Consider the following 15,086-nt stretch of genomic DNA (forward strand, 5'->3'; position numbering starts at 1 on the left):
AGCCAGGAATACATCTTCATTTCAGAATATGAATCTTCTGAATTTTTCAGAAAAATCAAATCAACTCAATATTTGCCTAACTACTATGAATCAGAACGTAATACTCTAATCATTTGCAGGGAAATCACAACTTCTTTCCTGACATGAACTAATCAGTCATCATTACTTCCACAGGAAACAGAACTAAAAATTTTATATCGCATTATCTGTTCAGAACAGCATCTCAGAAATTTGCTTAACTACATTTACATTTTCAACTAGACATTAGATTTAAGACAAAAACTAAGATTTGACTGTTAAAACCCAGAACTGCTATGAAACAATACTCAAGAGATCAAAAATACCGTTTTTTAAAGTTTTTTTTCACTGTCTGAATAAAGATTTTAATTAAAAAAAGGCACTGAAACAGCTCAGATACTAGCTTGCATAGTTAAAGTTCCTCTGGACTTAAAATATGAAATAATTACAAAGATGGAGGAAACATGGAATAGTGAGATTATAAACTTCACTTACCTTCTCTCTATTTATTACTCTAAAAATATCCAACAACAATTGTATCAGCAATCCTAGATTTAGATATTAGTTTGCACGCTCACTAATACACTGAACATTTATACTGGTTCTCTGATACTGACAGTTACCTGCATTTTTCTATCAAGAAGTTAGTATAAAGAAGTAGGCAAAGGAATAAATAGCCTTTTTCTGCCTAGTTAACTAATTATTTTATATATGTGTATAAAGAATGAAGTACACCCAAATTTAGGACAATGGCAAAATGAGCATTTTTCAATTCTCATTACTGCAGATAATTCTTACAGTTTTTCTTCCTTTCAAAAAAGGATTTCTATGGAACAAGATCACTGTAGGAATCTAAAAGACATAAGACATCTTGTAATTACAAACTACTCCCAGTTTGTAACTCCTAGCCAATATCTGATAGAAGTAAAGTTTAACAGAGAAAACAGCTCAATCGTTGATGTCTATATTTTGAGCTTATAACTCTGCTGTAATTGAAGCCCAACCATGCTGGTACAAAAAAGTTCAGATTCATGCTGGGACAAACAGCTGCTCTCTAGATGGCTAGACAAGAAAAAAAGAAAAATCAATTGGCTTCATTTATAACTCTAAACAAAGGTGTCTTTTGCAAGAAACACAGGTTTATTTGCATCACTTAGCCCACAACAAAAGCATACTTGTTAACATCTACTGCTGCTACCATCCCATCATGTCCAGAGCAGATGTCCTCCAAACCTCCTTGTGAAGGCATTTACTGTGTTCAAGTATTACTAAGAAGGACATGTATCACTCAGTGTGGAGGCAGACAAACATGACGAGTCAGTTCATTACACAATGCTTAACTCATAAGTTAGTTCATTTTAAAATAATGCTTCACTTGTTTTAGCGCTCATGAAAGTGAGTTTATTACTACAAGCAATGAAATAAAGACTCTCTAAACTATTACTAGTGTCCATTTTAACATCCAAAACAAGTGCTGTTATGATTTCCAGGCTGATTCATGTCTGCATCTATAAAAATAACTTAGCTTTTTTTTAAAGCATCCTAATAGTATGCTTTCTAAGGCTATTGTGACAAAATCTGAACTTTTCCCTCATCTTTTACAAAGCATCAACTTGAGTTAAATTCCATTCAAAAGCTTTTTGTAAGCACCTGAATGTCTTGTAATAGTTCACACTGATGTAATGAAGATGGCTCTTCACAACTGAGAGGAGGAAGACCACTTTATCAGTCATATCTGCTTTAATGATGAAGGAAAGGGGTAATTACAACAGAATAAACCACCATTTACATACAAATAGCGTTAGATAAAAATATGTATCGTAAAAATAATTGTTGCAGCAATTAAAAACAAGGAACCTTAACTTAGGTGAAAGAAAAAACGTTTCACCCGTTATTAGGAAGGGGATTGATGTAATTTCCGCAAGACAAAATTCCAGCAGTGCTTCATTTATAAATAGATATGGTATTGTTGTCACAATTACTCATGGTGAAAACACCAGAAGAAAAATTATATTCCTGCTATGAAGCTGCTATATAACTGTTCGTGTTTACAACCAAACAGGAATTCACATCAAACCGAACTGAAAAAATGGTACTTCAGAGATTGCTCCTTGATCATAATAAAATGGTGTTAGATCAAAGGTGACAAAAAAAGTTTTGTAAAATACAATAAATTGTCCCTAATGGTACTTCTATAGCACCTATACTTTGCACACGGGTTTCTTCTAACTACTGACTGCGCCTGACCCTGCACAGGTTACAAAGCATCACTCAAACTGGATTTGTACAGCTGCTTGCAATCAGCTAAAAAAAATGAGTACCATCATGTCTTAAAACATGCAATGAAACAGGCTGGTAAGATAAAGCCACAGAATGGTAAACAGCTGTATGGTATGGTATCTGAATTCTCTCCAATATCTGCATATTTTCCTCTCCTAATATCAAACAGTTTAAAAAATAAAGTTAAGCTCTGAGAACAAGTAGTAAAACGCAACTTATGACTACTGCTAAAACTCTGGAATTTTCACTTGCCTCAGGTACTAGACAATCTTCCACTAAATATTTACCAACAACTCATCTCTTTGCAATGCAAACAATTTTTGTTTTTATGAAATTCACTATAATTTTGATTTCATGTTACTATATAAGCAGATCTGCCAAAGAAACCTCCTCACCTCGTATCAACTAATACTACTGTTTTATTTCAAAGAAAAGTCAGGAAAAATACGGATATTATCATTCTTACTGGCCAAAGTTGCTTGGTATGTACAAACTGGTATTGTTTTAAAATAGGGTGCATGGTCTCTTTTTTGAAAGGCATGCAAATTAATTTTTAGTGTGTCCCCACCCACCCAGGAAGCAAAACAAGTTAGTAATTTGTATTTGTTCTTCTGAGAAATAAAGTCACAAAGAAAAGCGATTTTGGTGCAAGTTTCTTCTGCTCTTTCCTAAACTCTTGTAACTACCAATTCATTTGTTACTTTTACTAGAAAACTAGATTAGTTGAAGGAACATACACTGAGATATAAACTATAAAACATTTTCTCTTCTGTGGGAGAGAGTATGCAGGGTATTTGTATGGACAGTCAAGTTTCCAAAATCACTCTGGTCTTCCCCTTCCCTGGCGACAGAAAATGAGCAAGAATCTGTAGGTTAACAGAGGGCAGTCAGAAAGCCTCACTGCCAGGAACATTATGAATTACTGTTCTGTAATGCAGAAAGCCAATAAAGTCATTGCTACACACACATATCATTCAGAACTGATGTCATCAGTAAATTTAGCAACAAACGAACCGCTCCCATTCACAACTCATTATCCTGTAAAGGGAGATGCCTAACTCTTATTTAGAGTTTGGAAACAAAGAGCCCAACAGTCAAAAACCAGTTATCTGAATTAGTGCTATTCCTGTGATTAGTGCTGTGTATTACAGGCAAATTCCTCTGAACAAAACTGAAGCAGAATCTAAGCTCTCATTTATTTGCAGGCAAATTCCAACTGAATATAAGGGTGAAAAAAGAGAGTCACAATGGGGGTGTTTAAGCACTGAAATAATTTACTAAGGTTGCAGAATCTGCATCCTTGGAGATCTTCAGAACTTTGAGTTCTGCTTTGAGTAGGAAATCCAACTTTTTTATTCTGGATGTACGTAACATAGTTGTGCATTACTATTACAATCTTCAGCATACAGAAAACGTGATCCATCTAAGTGTTTTATTTTTGGTGTTAAACAATCTTCTCCTTGCAGCATTATGTAAACATTTTTGCTTTTTAAATCCAACAACCACTAAAAAGCTCCAAAACAACTTCCCCTCCTAGCAGACTATTTTTTGTTAACTCTCCTCTCTGAAATGGTTTGGTGTAAGGTCATGTGAGCAAGAGATCTGGCACAAGGGTGAGAGAGAAAATGCAGAAGCTGAGCAACCATCAACTTTAGACCTCTGGAGCTGTAGCACAAATTAGGTGGTGTGAACGTCCAATTTATTTGAGTGGGGGTAGGGGACAGAGTAGAATAGAGGAGAAGGGTGGTGGAAAAAGGGCTCCTATGTACAGGCTCTCATTTGGACCTAGTGAACGGAATTATGTAAGCTAAGAAGTAGAGACAGAAAGTTAACAGTTTAAGTTCCAATTTTGGAATATACTGTCCAATTAACTTTGCTATCTAACCATCTACTTACCTCTAGCAGTAGAATCCCTGAACATCTTATTTTCCAGAATCTGTGCTTTTATTAAAAAAATAAAGCATCTCAGAGGAGTTGCAAAGAAAACATTGAGAATGGAACTCATCAACTATTTGTTTGACTTTGCGCATTTAAGTAATTTGGAGGCTTTGTACTTTTTGAAGTTGTTTCAACAAATGGAGAGTCAAGTGCCAGTATTTTATCCAGATGTGTATCCAGACAAAGGAGGTCAGACTTAATTAGGTAAACGTATTCCATTCACCAGCACAGATGCACATCAACAACTTCAACTCACATTTAGCAAATTCACATTTATAATTTCCCTAACCTTTTCTTTTTCACTGATAAGACTAGAAGGAGGTCTTCCATAGGTAAGGCTTGCCCTGCTACAGACAGATAATATATTTTATCTTAGTTTATCTGACAGAGACGAACCTTTGGCGAATCTGATCCAAACAAATGATCTAAGTTTTGTCTTAAGCATTGACTAGCTAGCTGCACCTTCCTTATCTAGGACTACTGTTTGTCAACATTAATTTTCATCACTGATAACATCATGTACAGAAGGAAGGGAAAGAGTGTACATGATAAAGTTCTTGAGAAGGACATCCACTTCAGCACATTTTTAGTACAAGGAATGGCTGTGCATAATATTCTGAAGCGACAGTACTCTGATAAGAGACTTTCTCAGTTAGAGAGAACACAATCATCTCAATTCCCCAACTTCCCTATCAATAATCCCCATAAAGTTATTCCTCTGTGAACCGTATGGGACACTTTAGTTAAAAGCAAACTTTGAAGGGAGATCATTTGACCTATTAGCCTTAACTACAGAGTTCTGATTATTTACTTGAGTGTTAAATAAAATATGCTGTCATTGAATTATGCTGTTTTTAAAAGTCACACTTGGTAAAAAAGAATGAACATGTACCATTTTTATGTAGCATGTTAGAAATAAGTACGGCTATGTAAAGCACAATTTGATTTTTACAAAGCAGACAAAGGATTTTATAGAACACAAAGAAACAGAAAAAGCTGGGTGTTTTGCAAAACAGCTACAAGTAAACTAAAATTCTAATTCATTTATACAAATATTGATATGACTTACACTTACGTTACACCACTGAAATGCCAATGAATTCTAAGTAGTTCTCTATTTTTACCCATCAAGTTAAAAACCAAGAGATGAGACTGCTTCCTTGGAACTATTCAGATTAAGAGCCTCTGGCAGAACAAGCAGGCAGCCAACAGTAATTTTTGAGTGTAGCACTTTAATTAGTGAAATGAAAAGGAAAAAACCCCTGAAAAATGAAACTAAATTGGGTCACACAAGAGTAGCCTGAAGCATTAAAAGCATTTCAAGTTATTCTAGTTTCAGTAATTATTGTGAGTTTTGTAAACTATTTTTAGTTTCAAAAAGTAAGTCTGAACAAGAATGTCACCTTATTCCTCTTGTAATTCATAACAGCACATTTAAAAGGTCTGTACATGTAAAAAGATGGAGTTAAGAAAACTTTCAATTTTATTTTTTTATTAGAAGTAGCACACAGTCATAATTACAGTGGACATGTTTATTACTAATATTACACTAAATATTTATTTCATTTCCAGGAGAGGTCTAGCACTAACTCCACCCAAAGAACTGGTTTTAAGTTATGGTCAAACCACATCATAAGGAAAATATAAGTATTATTCATTAGGATGAAAGTAACCTGTTCTGAGGAACAGTGTGCATACATGCTCATCTCCTACCCTATAATGTTTAAAGGCCTGAGTGACAGAGAAGGTAGACTACAGAAAACTGAATTTGTATAGGCATATTTTTTACCTTTCAGTGAAACTGAGTCATCTTTTCTTCAGAATAGACCAAGCTGAACATTAACAGCTACTTATTACATGGGCTAAATAGGTATAATTCACTCATCCCTCACCTCCGTATTTTTCACCCACAAAACCTCTCAAATTGTATGATACTATGCAGAACAGGCAACTGATGTGGAAGAAAGGGTCAGAGCTCAGGCTTCACTTTCAACAGACTAGAAGTTCCATGGTTTTGCAGTGTTGGAACAGGCTGAATCATTCGTGTCTTAAAATGTCTTCCCACAATGTCAAGTACCAAGGACTTGCAAGGAAAAGAATCCCAGCTTGATGCAGTGAAAACATGGTATGATCTACCTGCAGAAGCGCTGAAGTACCTGGTTAAGTACAGCACCAGTTACAGTCTAACAGCTAGGGAACAGGTCTGCAACATGCCTAGCTGCCACATGTTTTGATCAATCTGTCATGAAGACATGCTTACCCGACCGGCCAGTGGAAATCCATAATGAAACTCTAGGAAAGGTTCCTCTGCTGTGCTTTGACTTCCCCCGCCCCGCCCCCCCCCCCCCCTCCCTTTTCCAGAGCATTTTAGTATGCATTCTTAGGATTTTTCTCCCCAGCTCGTTCTCTGTTTTCAGCATTTTTCAAAATGTTGAGAAAACACAATACTTAAAGGTCACTAAATACCACTATTTTCTAAATCTCATCCATTCTGTTTTTCTACAGCTAATGGGGTTATGTCCATAGACTTGCATTAACTTTCAAACAGCAGTCATAAATACTGAAAGTCATTTTAGGTTCAGGTAGGATGTAGAATGGGGATCTGAATGTAAAGCAACCTTAAGATGGGCTTTTAGGATTTTTTGGAAAAAGTAATAGCCAAAGTTTAAGCTGCCCGCATTTATTTCAGGTTAATATTTCACAATACTTTCATGTCAAAATGAAAGGAAACTTTTGTATTTACTGGTGTGGGAAGAACGTCAAGTTGGAAACCAGCGCAATAGCCCATTTCAAGTTACTGAAATATTGTAGTTATTTATATTGCTACATCTACTACAAGTTTGGTGAAAAATAATCCTAAATTTCTCATTATCTTAGCAATGCAGAGGCCAGATAGCCCAATAAATTAAACCATGGTTTGACAGCTTATCATATTTTGACAACCCTGAATACAAGCACAAGAAAGTTGCTAAAAATCTCAGGATTTTAGATGTTTTTGCTTAAATTTGTACAGTGGCACAGTTATTACCCATTTCTATGTAACTTTAAAAGTATGCATATAGACTTCTGTATCATTATGTTTGCCTTGTTTTACAGTAGAATTTAGAAATAGTATATGATAGACACATGTGATGTTACCCATGACAACTTGCCATCTAAACCATCCATTTTCATGTCTCAAATTTCCTGGCCAACTTTTACTTACACCTGATGTCACGCTACCTAATTCACCACACACCATAACATTACAACATGACAAATACTTGACAATAGAAATCTAAAATGCTGAAGTTCAACACATCTTAGTGAGCAAAATACATTTCAAAGCTCCATTTAGAAATATTGATGACTTAAGGGTTGTCGCAGATGCGCTGTGCAGGATTGCTATCTCTAACGTATTGCAAATGTCACCTCAGAGTTGATTCTTAAAATCAATTTGGATTTTGACAAGCATATGTTGTTGAGATAAATCTATGATTATAATATGCAATTAATGGAATATGCTTATAGCTATGTCTGAAATGATCACACAACGTAAATGAAGCTGCAGATGGAGTGCGGCTATTTTCAGCTACTGCAAAATATGGACAATCTCTCCTGCTACTACAATTTCATGCACAGTTAGCTTCACCTCCATTTCATCCTTCTACGTTTTACACACCAGCAGTACTCTGCATCTGACAGACTGAGGCTTAAAACTTGCAGCTGTCTAAAGCAATACTGTTTAAGCTAGCTTCTGAATTAGTCTGAAAGTGAACACAAAACCTCTAGAAGAGGAAAAAATAACCAAAATAATTTTTTCATTTTATCCATGGTACAATTATGAAGTAATTAAAATATTTCACTGGACAGGTGTCAGCAGAAGTTAAGAGCCACACAAATACTGGGTAACGAGTACCTCACAGCTATTTTCCACAATGTCAATTCACAGAATACTGGACCAATAACAAGACCAGCATTAATAAACATCTTTCAAGGATATGAAACAGTTGAAATCTGTAAGCAACTCATTTGAGGTTGCACTGACACTATGCAGCTCAAAGTATTTTTAGGACTGGGCATATTTCACAGATCATTTGTGAAAAGTAGCAATGATACATAAAAATTCTCAGGTACATATGCTATCTTTAAATTCTCATTTAAAACTCAGGGGCAAGTCATGCAATAAACTAACTCTTGCTTTCTCCATTTCTAACAATTGCCACATACTTACAAGCAGAATTAACTTAAAATCCTGAAGTCTATCCTGGAATTCTAACAGTTTGGAGGTCTCTTTGTAGCACAGACTACCAACGTGCTGTGTCACATGATGGGAAAAAATACCTGCTCACATAATGAACAAACTAGGTCATGTACTGGGATCATGGTTCAGAAAGAAAAGATTCATGTACTTCGAGGATGTTAAAGCATGTAGTCACAGCATGAGCAAAACCCAGAGCACCACTGCTCTGGAATGCAGTAACATAAGGCTGCTAATCAGCAGGTCAGACATCTTACATCTAGATGCAGGTTTTTAGAGTAAGATTAAAAAATTCTTCAAGCAAGAAGGTAGGGGAAAAAACCCCACACTTTTAAGACATTTAACATCCATTCACTCTCAACTATCAAATTTTCATTAGAAAGAAGATTTCTATGGTAACCTGAAAAAAACTAGGGAAGGGAAAAAATATAGTAAAAGGCAGCATTCAGATTTTCTATTCTGCACACGTATCATGAAAATACTACTTTAGCAAGAAGCTACTATAAATTAGATTGTTAATTTTTATGTAAAAGTAAAATCTTAACCTCGATTACTGACACCTATTACAACCAGCACTACGTTAAAACAAAATATGATGATTTCTGAATACAATCTGTTAAGATATTCATGGTCATTTCTCCCAACACTAATTTTCCACTGGCTAGTCTTCAAGGGAAGTTACTCAGTACAAGGTTAACAAAAAAGTATAAAAAACTCCCCCAAACAATCAGCAAATCCAAAATATACATTTCCAAGCAGTGGTAACGGTATAAGAAATTTCCACCTTCTGAAACAGCATTCAAAAGCATATTAGAAACGATGCCATAATTTAGCACTCAACCATATAACCATAATGTTAGAACAATCCAGTATTTCTATTCACACACACAGAGTATGGAAAGCCTGCATTGAAACCTAGATATGAAAATAGTATCATAATCACTCCTGTAATTCAAGCCAATACTTAACATGCTAGCTCCAAATCTCAAGTATCATTTGTATTAAATTTCTTCAAAAATGTCACAGAAGTAAGAAAAGATCAAATAATAATCAAGATGTACATTGAATTTTGCTGTAGCAGCAAATTGTTCATATTTACTACAAAGCACAAGCAGAAAAAGAAACTGGGTAAACCAACACAAATAGATTAAAACCCAACAACTTACAATATACAATCTGTATATGTTCCTATGAATACACAACAAATTCTGGTTCACTGTGAAGGGCTTTGTCAAACAACCTTGAGACCCTGTCCAGCCCTATGCTATTTGTTCTACTGCATTCAGCATGACTAAAATAGAAAAAGTTTTGAGACTAAAAATATTTACAATGTAAAGCCCTGACCACAAAATGGCATTTGATTAGTCTTACACAAAAAGTGTGATTATCCACATGGTGAAATCTAGGTCTGATTCAGGATAATCAGAAAAATATCTATTGATTTAAATTCTGTTGTTTGACCCAACTTTTATTAATGCAGTGTTTACAACAGAAACTAAGTTACATCTTTGAGTAAATTACTGATAAATTGAAAAAGACAGGTTTTTTTTTTTTCCCCTCAGAAGTCACACTGACAGAAATGCAACATAACTCCTCTAGCTGACTTTCCCAACAAATGACAACAGAAATTATCCTGCTCCACAAGTTCTTGTGCTACATCTTAGGCACACTGAGGCAAAACTGTAAGAATATTACCTGAACAGATAAAAGCATCCGCTCCTTACATGAGGACAGGAAGCCGTGCTGCTGCCACTACAACTGTTACTGGTTGTGGTACACAACCACAGCACAGCTGGAGACCCTTTCCTATTTTTCCATTCCCTTTCAGTACATTTCATTTGATTTTATTCTGAAACTTTTCAGCTTTTGTGTGTGTATGTATGTGTATAGAGATATGTACATATAGATAGATATATAGAAGAACTGGAACATTTTCCAGAGACAAACTTTCCTTTATAAGATTCATAAAACTGACAAAGAAAAAGTCTTAGATGTCAAGTCCCATAAGGATTTTACTGAAGTATTACTGCAAGCATTCTTTTGGCAATATATGAAACAGCACAATTTACAGTCTTACCTCCTACCTTAATAGTCTCCCAATATTAAGGAACTACTAATTATTAATTCTCTGCAAATCTCAAACACTTGCTTCTTGATATTTAATATATTGTACCTAACATTGTAATCAGTGATTTTGTTAAAAATTATAGGCAGACTTTTTTTTTTAAGATTTTGCTGAATTTAATTGACAGGAGAAACCTGCTAGATTTCCTCATTAATTTCATGTTGTCAGTTATTTAGCTATCTCCTAGCCATTAAAAGTAATTTCAGCATCTCTTCTCCTTGAAATCTCTACTTTCCTGGTAATTGATTGGTCTTCAATGTATTCTAGAGTACTCTTAAATTACACCATATTTGAAAGCATGTATTCTTTTCAAGAGGTCTAAAAATTCTTCCTGGCTGATGTACCTTAAGCACGATAGATATTTACTACAGATAAAGGAAAGGTTTTGCCTTAGCCTAATTGATTGAAGCACAGCATGGGCTCTGAGCAAGATCATTCCCAATATTTCTAGCTGTTAGAACCTAGCTGTTCTCGCTGCTGCAGAATGGAGTGGAGCAGACCTGCTTCTGTGAGGTTCGTGCCACTTCAGGAGTTGACCTGATGGTTGCACCAGCCTTTTGTTCCTAGGGACTGAACTGAACTATCCTAGACATTACACCATGGGTCAATGACCAAGCAAGAGCTGCGGTCAAAAACACCAGTCTCCTTATCCTCTTTTTTTGCCCTCTTCAAATCCCATGCATCTTTCAATTCAAAGAAGCTGGACATAGCTCCCATTAGTCACTTCACACTAGAGAAGGGCTGTCACAGAACCAAAGGTTCCTCTACTCATACAGGGACGTTATTTTAGAGCAGTATGGCAAGTCTGCAAATCTAGACCCTATGTATATTGGGCTATCAAGAAATGTTGCATTTTTCTCTTGAGATTATAATCCAGATTCTCATATACTTTTAAAATGAAAAGTTTCATAAACATAACATAATGTGTTAAATTATTCCACAAAGGATTTGGTCCAAAACCCACCTTTCTAGTTTCCAGCTGAGCTTCTTCTTGGCAGCACTGCCTGCAGAACGGATCCAATTGATTCAGATTGAACTGTCCAAGAAGGTTGCAAGAACTGCATAGCAAGTTACTGGAGAAGCCCAGCTCTCTGCAAGCTTCTGATGACAACTGTGCTCCATATACACTTATCTGAAAATCAATACAGTGTTATACTTTAGTATTAAATTAGTTGTTTAAAAAAAGGAAGATTTTAAATGCTTTAATGATTAGGAAGAACAACTAAGTCTCTTGTGACTGTTTTACAGTAATGCCCAATGGTCTGCCCATAAGTGCAAAACACCACCTTATTTTTGGTCTTAAACTAACAGTGAATTCTAGACACTCATAATATGTATATTTCAAGGTATCAGACCTGCCAAAATTAATTTATGTACACTTCTGACAACTCTACTGTTTTTTGCTAGCTCCAAATTTAGAAAAAAGCAAACATAACGAATCAGCTGAAATGCACATGGATACAGCTCTCTAAAGCCTGCTCTTTCAAAACAGTTTCAGTAAATTTCATATCACCAAGAACACACTTGGAAAATAAGTATAACAGCTAAGCTTGGGAAAAGCACAACCAGGGAGTGATGAAACAGACCTAACTGCTCAACAGGGCATACAAGTAGGATTTTATTTTCACATTTGCATTAATGTTACAGGAAAATCGCATACTATAAGTGGGAGTGTAGATAAAACCCTGCAATTCTGATTTACTAGTAATAGATTAAAATAGGCAACTCAATTACATGGCTTCCATGTAAAACACCAGTTCTGTTTTTAATGAGCAGCAAAACCAATTTTACCAACTATCCCAGCACTTAAATGATATTTGGATTTTGTTTTCACATTCCCACTTCCCTACACAGGGATTTCTCACACCCTGGCTTTTAAAAGCTTTCCTTCCAGCTGTATGTTGGGGGGGGGGCGCGGGGCAGGGAGCAAGAGAGGAGATTAAGAAAGGAGAGAAAGGAGGCAGTTTTCCCAGATGCTTCTCAGTCTGGGATAAAGTCCTTGGGCAAAACCCACAACATTTAAAACACACACAAAACAATCAGCAAGCATCTCTGTTCAGAGAAGAGTGAGATGATGCTAGCAAACTGGACTGGATGATAACAGACCAAGAGGCAGAAGAATTATGCTGGGCCAAACAGAAAAATGCAAAAGAAAAATTAAGCTTGTCCTGCAGCAAATCAGACTTCTCTTCACATTCACCCATCATTTAACATATACAGCATACCCAAGCAAGGTAGAGACAAAACCCATTTCCTCCCCTGAAGTGGCCAACCCATAGCCAAAGACATGTCACCGATGTGACAGCTAGGAAGTGTTATGGATTAGGGATTGGTAGAAAATATATTAGGTGCCTCATTATTCTGTTTCTCTATAGCTGCTAAAAAAGTTGAAGCATGAACAGAAGAGTATAATACACAGAAAATTATTTTGAAATTACTATTCTGTCAGACAGAAAGTTATTTTTCTTCTTCCTACAGGACACTGCTAAAATAATTTCTATGTATGACAGAACGCAAGCAAAAATGGGACCCTACTGTACCGGAATAATCTATTATCTATCCTTTCTGAGGGATACTGGCAATAAGAAATATAACACCACCACCACAGTAGTATAGAAAATCTAAGGAGGATGCCAAACACTGCCAAAGCTACATTTTAATTATTGTTCACTTATTAATGATGATGATGACAGTAGCTAAAACAATTTTTTTGCACCTTGCTGCTTGCCATCCACCCCTTTTATGCTTTACTGTCATCTTTTCCTCACTTTCAAATCTGTTCACCTGGGAGCAAAAATAGTGTTACTGGCACCGTCACTTTGCTTCCACCAGCAACACTCCTCTTTCCCCAGCAGAGCTCTAGAGCATCTGCGTATATAAGGCAAATATTCTCCTGTTTTTTTCGGGGGGTGGGGGTGGGGGGGTGGAACACGACACCAACCAAAGAACAAACAGCGTATGAAAGCAAGTAAAGTCTCCATTACAAGAGAATTCCTCAGTGAAGAAGTTCTAGTTACATAGCAAGCTCAAAACAGCTTGAGAATAAAACCATAGGGAGGGGGAGGGGAAAGAGGAAGAAACTGTCTCTCCCTAGTATTTTTCCTCAATTTTTAGTACCATAACTACTGTACTATCCTGAAGTATACTAGTTATAATAAATGTCTCTGTTTAGGATTAGAAAAGAATTCTCACATTTCAGAAGCTAATTTCCCATCAGAACAAGATAATTTCAGCTACTTGGCCAGTGACAGGCCTCATTTCAGCAGCATGCTCTCCTTTAAAGCTTTAACTACAAATACACATTACAAGACTGCTTTGCTTTCATACTAGATAATTTCATATGTTATAAGCAAATCAGCATCAATACAAATTGCTTTAGGAAATACTTAATAGTTATCAGAGCAAAACATTTGAATCGGTCTTTTGTATAACCTCGTGTCTCTGGAGCTCAGGTGGGTCAGAACTTTAAGAGCATCAGGTGCACTAAAATAGAGAAAGCTGACCTCTCTGGAAAACCTCGAGGGACAGCGTTCCACAGAGCAACCTTCAGTTAGTCATCGAAAGCCACCTAGCTTCACTTTCCAAACCCATTCTTAACTTTGTTACTAAGGATAACCCGGGTCATGAGATTTACAGCAACACACAAATCCCAGTAAAAGTGGGCGAGGAAGCCTGTAAATTTATTTCAAGAGTCACTGCAACACCCACACCGATCGCCACGTTGTCCGAGCTAACAGGGCAAACCCGGGCCGAGGCGAGGGACAAGGCGGAGGGGCGTTTAGGCAGACTCTCGCGGTCTGGAGGGGTAGCGGCGGCGACAGCAGGAGGGAAGAGAGCAGAAGCGGAGAACAGCCTCCGACAAAGCGAGCGAAAGAGGCGGCCGCGGAGGTAGGAGAGGGACGAGGTACGGGACGACGCCTCGGGGATGGGATGGGCAAGGCCCGCTGCCTCCGCCTCCCGCTAAGGGACACGTCTCACTCCCGCCCCCGCCCGCCTTACAGCCTCTCTCTTTCCCTCAGGAAATCGCAACCGCACTCAGCCCCGAGCGCGAATGAAGGGGAACGGCCTCTCACCGCCTGCAGCCCCACTAACAACCACAACCAGCAACGCCCCGGGGCCGGTAGCTCGCCGGCCGCCGCCATCTTGGTGCCGGAACGCTCCTGCCCGCGTCGCCGGGAGGCGGCTGAAGGACCTCACCCATGGCGGATACCCGGCACACCGCCTGATGCGGGGGAGGGTAGACTCGCTCCCAACCCCCGGCACCACAAGCAGAAACAGCTAACTCAGAACCTCTGCGGGAAGTCTAGAGCAAAGCTGCTTTAGTCTGTTCAGAGTAGCGCTTCGCAGGGAGGCGAGAGGAGAGGCCGTTGCCCCGCCTCAGTCAGGCACTGCAGAAACAACCCCGAGTAAGGCCCTTGCCCGTTCCGGAGAGCTGCTGCCAACCGGCAAACCGGCATATAGGCCCCTAGACCCGGCGATTGACAG

The 15,086-nt window shown here is 37.6% G+C and overlaps 1 protein-coding gene across 1 annotated transcript in view; it reads right to left on the reverse strand.

Annotated features, from left to right (window-relative positions):
* SELENOF (selenoprotein F) overlaps nucleotides 1-14,780 on the reverse strand; it is a 28,510-nt gene extending 13,730 nt beyond the window's left edge. Inside the window, exons 1-2 of the mRNA XM_076340553.1 lie at nucleotides 14,675-14,780; nucleotides 11,566-11,733 (exon numbers count right to left, since the gene is read on the reverse strand). Of these exons, the coding sequence (XP_076196668.1) occupies nucleotides 11,566-11,733; nucleotides 14,675-14,743 (237 nt within the window). The 5' untranslated portion in view covers nucleotides 14,744-14,780. The remainder of the gene's footprint in view (nucleotides 1-11,565; nucleotides 11,734-14,674) is intronic.
* Nucleotides 14,781-15,086: the final 306 nt, after the last annotated feature.

Source organism: Aptenodytes patagonicus, chromosome 5, assembly GCF_965638725.1.
Source record: "Aptenodytes patagonicus chromosome 5, bAptPat1.pri.cur, whole genome shotgun sequence".
Classification (NCBI taxonomy): domain Eukaryota; kingdom Metazoa; phylum Chordata; class Aves; order Sphenisciformes; family Spheniscidae; genus Aptenodytes; species Aptenodytes patagonicus.